General features: G+C 50.1%; 1 protein-coding gene across 1 annotated transcript; it reads right to left on the bottom strand.

Annotated features, from left to right (window-relative positions):
* Positions 1 to 3,134: 3,134 nt before the first annotated feature.
* On the bottom strand, positions 3,135 to 4,208 carry Tmem81 (transmembrane protein 81). Its single transcript, XM_075987902.1, has one exon. It carries the CDS (start codon positions 4,059 to 4,061, stop codon positions 3,273 to 3,275), a length of 789 nt encoding a protein of 262 aa, XP_075844017.1. The 5' UTR covers positions 4,062 to 4,208; the 3' UTR covers positions 3,135 to 3,272.
* Between the last annotated feature and the right edge of the window lie 1,856 nt (positions 4,209 to 6,064).

Here is a 6,064-nt window from a genome sequence, read left to right as displayed (position 1 = left end):
GCAAAGCGACTGCTGCACATGCACAAGGCCCTGAGGACATGAAAATCTGGGTACGGGGACGCACACTGGGAATCCAGCACTGGGAGGTACGGGGACACACACTGGGAATCCCAGCACTGGGAGGTACGGGGACACACACTGGGAATCCCAGCACTGGGAGGTAGGGGGACACACACTGGGAATCCCAGCACTGGGAGGTAGGGGGGGCGCACACTGGGAATCCCAGCACTGGGAGGTACGGGGACGCACACTGGGAATCCAGCACTGGGAGGTAGGGGGGCGCACACTGGGAATCCAGCACTGGGAGGTAGGGGGGCGCACACTGGGAATCCCAGCACTGGGAGGTAGGGGGACGCACACTGGGAATCCAGCACTGGGAGGTAGGGGGGCGCACACTGGGAATCCCAGCACTGGGAGGTAGGGGGACGCACACTGGGAATCCCGATACTGAGGAGGCACGGGATGCACACTGGGAATCCAGCACTGGGAGGTACGGGGACACACACTGGGAATCCCAGCACTGGGAGGTAGGGGGACGCACACTGGGAATCCAGCACTGGGAGGTACGGGGACACACACTGGGAATCCCAGCACTGGGAGGTAGGGGGACGCACACTGGGAATCCAAGCACTGGGAGGTAGGGGGACGCACACTGGGAATCCAGCACTGGGAGGTAGGGGGACGCACACTGGGAATCCCAGCACTGGGAGGTAGGGGGACGCACACTGGGAATCCCAATACTGAGGAGGCACGGGATGCACACTGGGAATCCAGCACTGGGAGGTAGGGGGACGCACACTGGGAATCCAGCACTGGGAGGTAGGGGGACGCACACTGGGAATCCAGCACTGGGAGGTACGGGGACACACACTGGGAATCCCAGCACTGGGAGGTAGGGGGACGCACACTGGGAATCCAGCACTGGGAGGTAGGGGGACGCACACTGGGAATCCAGCACTGGGAGGTAGGGGGACGCACACTGGGAATCCAGCACTGGGAGGTACGGGGACGCACACTGGGAATCCCAGCACTGGGGAGGTAGGGGGACGCACACTGGGAATCCCAGCACTGGGGAGGTAGGGGGACGCACACTGATAATCCCAGCACTGGGGAAGCAGAGACAGGTGGATCCCTATGGCCCAGTGGCCAGCCAGCCTCGCCTCATCTGTGAGCCCTGTGTCTCAGCAAAAGACCCTGTCTCAAAAATAAACAACAAAAGAAACAAAAACCCACAGTGGATGCCATCTGAAGAATAACCAAGGTTGACCTTTGGCCTCTACACCGCGCGCGCGCTCTCAAACAAACACAGAGGCAAGAAATAGTCATCTGTTTGTCTAGTTTTCAAATGATTCTACAATATCAATATACACTTTGGACTCTTTTTTTTTTTTTTTTTTTTTGGTTTTTCGAGACAGGGTTTCTCTGTGGTTTTGGAGCCTGTCCTGGAACTAGCTCTTGTAGACCAGGCTGGCCTCGAACTCACAGAGATCCGCCTGCCTCTGCCTCCCGAGTGCTGGGATTAAAGGCGTGCGCCACCACCGCCCGGCTTTACACTTTGGACTCTTATGAGAAAAGGTTAAGAACTGATGAATCTGGGCAGTCTGTGGGTGGTGTGTAGGTTTGAGTGAGCTGTCCTCCTTAAGTCTCAAACATCTTGTACTCAGTGGCTGTTTGGAAAGGATAAGTGTGACCTTGATGGAGGAAGTATGTCACTGGGGGTGGGCTTTGAGGTCTCTCTCTCTCTGCCTGCTGCTTTAGCCCCTGCTGCAGTTACTTCTGCTATCAGGACTCTGTCCCCCTTGGACTGTAAACCCCAAATAAACTTTTTCTCTAAGTTGCCCGTTTTGTGGTGTTTTAGCACAGCAACAGAAATGTAACTAATATAGGTAGTCACTAGACCCTGTCAAGTTAAAAGTAAACATTAGTCATCCTTTGCTCAGAACTTTAACTGAATTAGCGTCCCAGGGCTGGGGATAAGGAATGTTTAGTGTTCAGAGCTATCCAGGTGACTCTGGCACAGCTACCAAAGAGAGCATTGGTGCCGGAGAATTGTCTGTATTCTGTCAATGATGATTTAAATAAATGCTGATTGGCCATTAGCCAGGCAGGAAGTATAGGCAGGAAAACCAGACAGGAAGTAGAGGTGGGGTGATGAGAACAGGAGTATTCTGGGAAGGAAGCTCTTTCCCAGTCCTGCCCAGACCATGGAAGAAGCAAGATGTGACCCGCCCCACTACGTATTAGCTCTTATAATGTATACCAGCCTGAGCTAATGGGCCAATCAGTTTATATCTAATGTAGACTCTTTATGTGATTTTCTCTGGGACTAAACGGCTGGGGAACGGGGTGGGACAGAAACCCCAAAGAGCATGGCCCTCGTGTTACTGAGCAGGGCCTCAGGACTCTGTCACTCCTGCAGGTAGACAAAGGGGAGAAGAAATGCTATCTTGCTCCCAGCTGGCCCCAAGGGTTCCATAGGCCAATTATCTCAGACTCTGTCTAAATGATCCTCAAAAGCCTTAAGACTGGATTTCCTAAGGGGAAAACGAAGCAATGGTCCTCCCCTGAGGATCTTGGTGGCTGTAAGAAACCAGTACACTTGGCCTTTCCAAGAACACAAACCCTAGATATATATAGTGCAAAGAGGAGGAGCAAGACAAAGGATTGTTGCAATAAACAGGACATTCAATTTGATACTGAATGAGCTCAGAGGGCCATCTAGGGAGGACAGGGAGGGCGGGGAACCTCTTAACACTAAGATGTCTATCAGCTGGGTCAGGTGTCACTGCTCACCTTTATAACACACAGGCAGCCAATACAAAGCAATCTGTCCCAAGCATGCTGTAGGAAACCCAAGGAAAATGAGAACCAGGCCAACTGTGGGACAGTTTCTACATGTGAGAAACCTTAAATAAAATAACAAAGGGTTAAGTTGCCATACAGTTACTGTGAATTGTTTTTATTGAACAAAAATAAAAAGTTTCCACCTAATCTGCTAATAGTACATTCTGGTCCATACACACTGTTCAGAGGTGGAGTGGAGGTGACGGCACATACACCGTGAGGTATGGAGAGGAAAGCAAGCTTGGAAGACACAACTCACCTAGGAAGAGAAGCAAAAGCTGTAGTGGGTCTCCTGAGCAGCCAGTATGAGAAAACCTGCTGCCCTGCATAGTGGTATGGGGAAGAAGCCGCATCCTCCAAGCCTCCTAGCCAACCTATGGCTCTGAGAGGCCTCTCTTGCCACACTCATGTATAGGCTGGCTGAAAGGTTACAGGCTGCTAAGGCTGCTGTGGTCATCAACCCTCTTCAGCACGCTGTGGACAGCAATGCTCACTAGCACGCCGCCAACCACACCACAAGCAATCCCTATGCCCAAGGCTGAAGACACCTTCTTTTGCCACTTTGGTAGGTGGGGCTTAGAATGGTTGTCCAGATTAACTTCCCAGCCGGCATCGACTAACTTCTGGTCCTCAGTAAGGGACTGATGGAAATTCAGGTTTACCAGCTTTGGAGGGAGGACCCTCAGCCCAAAGTAGAGCCTCTTGACAAATCTCAAGTTTCTGAGCAGCTGCACATCACATCGGTATGTCCCCGAGTCGTACTCATAGGCGGGGTGAAATCGCAGAAAGTGAGAGTTGGCTCGGAAGGGTTTGAAAATCTCATCATTAGTAGAGATGATGCCCCGAGCAAGCTTCCAGGTAAAGCGGAAAGCTTCCTGTCCTACCTCCAGGATGTCTGCACTGAGACAGCTCAGCTCAAACTCCTCCCCATGGAAAATGGTGAAATGGAGCATCCCACAGATCCAGTTGGCCAGACACTCCAAACGCTGGGACTGGCACTTCCTCCTCACTCCATCAGGGCCCACCTCGCAGACAGTCTCCTCCTTGTAGCCAAGGCCACAGGTAACAGTGCAGGCCGTGGCATTGACAATGACTCTCCCCACAGCTTGCTGTAGCTTCTCAGGGATGGCGAGTGTTTTAGGCGATGTCAACATCAAAGGCAGGTGGGTTATCAATACCAGACTCCCAAGGATAAGATGAGGGGCCCCAGTCTTCATGTCTCAGTAGGCAAGTTACCAGCAGGCATCCCAAACAAACACTACACCGTAACACAGATCCTCCAGCTTGAAATAACCCTTAGCGTTGAGAGATTAGGATGCATTGCTGTCAGCAAAACAGACACATGCGTGCGTGTGCACAGAAGTGCAGCCCTTCTTCCCAGGGGAGCGCAGACAGAGGGAAAGACTTACACTACTGATGTCTGACTACGCTTGCCAGGGCCATCCTCACAGGTGCCATCCTCGTCACTTCCTCCTAATGAATTTACACCCACAGGCTTGAGAACAAAAGAGGGAAAAGACCTCAGAAGCCGAAGTCTACCTCCACATTACCCCAAATGCACGAGTCAACTCTTTCCCTCCCTCCCAAACTGTGGGAGAGTTTCAAAGTCCCATGCGAAATCTGACCAAACACAGAAACCAGTCTTAAGGGAGGGGTGAGGTGGGGCTGGGTTGCAATGTTCATCTGAATACCTTGAACTCTCTATTGAGAATGTCCCTAAACCACAGCTGCTGAAGAGATAACTCTGGATTTGGCTCCCCAAATTTCCATTTTTCTTTCTTTGTAAGCTAAGATCACCCTGTCCAGTTTCAGGAAGGTCGCTTTGAACAGTGCACTAAAAACACTCTCCCCCTCCCCTGCAGTGTCAACTACTTCATTTGTAAAAACTTTTAAAGGACTGGGAAGCAAGGTGTGATGACACCTGGAGGCCAGGGGCAGGGTTGCTGACAAATTCAAGGCCAGCCTGGGCTACAGGAGGAGACCGCTGCTCTCAACAGAAAAGAAGCAGCTCAACAGAGTGCTGGCAGAGTGATTGCCCAGCGTGTAGGAAGCTCTAGGTTTGATTCCCAGCACCACACAAACTGGATGTGGCAGCAAATTCCTTACCCCAGCACCCAACAAGATCGGAAGTTCCAGACATTTTCAGCTACAGAGGAGTTAGAGATACTAAAGGGTGTGTGTGTGAAAATTTAACCTAACCCACCCTTCCAAAGGAGCAAGTGAGACTGCGGCGGAGGCAGCCCAGAGGCTGCTGTCTTGTTCCAGGTACTCTCTTTCCCAAGGGAACCAGGATGCTGAAGCTGCTTGACTCTAGAATGTTCTATTTACCTTGCAGAACAGAGGAGCTCACTGTTTGTTTACATCACTGAAGGTTGCTATGAAACAACTATGATGATAGAGATGGGTTCTTAGTGACAAGACAGGATGATTAGTAAGTAGACTGATTTGGTATTCGTTAAAACAGTACCACCAGAGCAGTGGTTCTCAACCTGTGGGTCACAACTCCTTCGGGTACTGAATGACCCTTTCGCAGGGGTCATTTACCAGATATACTGAGTATATCACGATTCATAACAGTAGCAAAATTACAGTTATAAAGTAGCAACAAAAACAATTTAAAGGTGGAGAGGGGTCACCACAACAGATGAACTGTATTAAAGGGTTGCAACCTTAAGAAGTTTAAGACCCGCCGGGCGGTGGTGGCGCACGCCTTTAATCCCAGCACTCGGGAGGCAGAGGCAGGTGGATCTCTGTGAGTTCGAGACCAGCCTGGTCTACAAGAGCTAGTTCCAGGACAGGCTCCAAAACCAAAGAGAAACCCTGTCTCGAAAAACAAAAAAAAAAAAAAAAAAGAAGAAGAAGTTTAAGACCCAAGGGAACTAGAGTTCTGAGACATCTTATTCTTATGAGACAGTGAATATTCAATATGGATGTTAAAGTTACTTAATCAGAGAAAATGACTATCAAGAAAGAGTGTAACTATATTTAGGCTAACAAAGACCTTGGAAGGCTAGACCCTCCAAGACATGTTACTGTAACCTCTCAGAATGCCTAGCACTGTGGCCTCTTCAAAGCTTGCACTGAGTTAAAAAAGATGACCTTTTTTTTTTATTAATTAACACCAGGTTTTAGCTCAAATCATTTATTTCTAGTTTGTACAAAGGAAGAAATCCAAACTGCCTGACCTTTCCAGACCCAAATGACCAGAGAAAGATCTAAA

The sequence above is a fragment of the Microtus pennsylvanicus genome, chromosome 10, assembly GCF_037038515.1.
Source record: "Microtus pennsylvanicus isolate mMicPen1 chromosome 10, mMicPen1.hap1, whole genome shotgun sequence".
NCBI lineage: Eukaryota > Metazoa > Chordata > Mammalia > Rodentia > Cricetidae > Microtus > Microtus pennsylvanicus.
The sequence above is the reverse complement of the archived record's forward strand: the minus strand, read 5'-3'. Positions and strand labels throughout refer to the sequence as shown.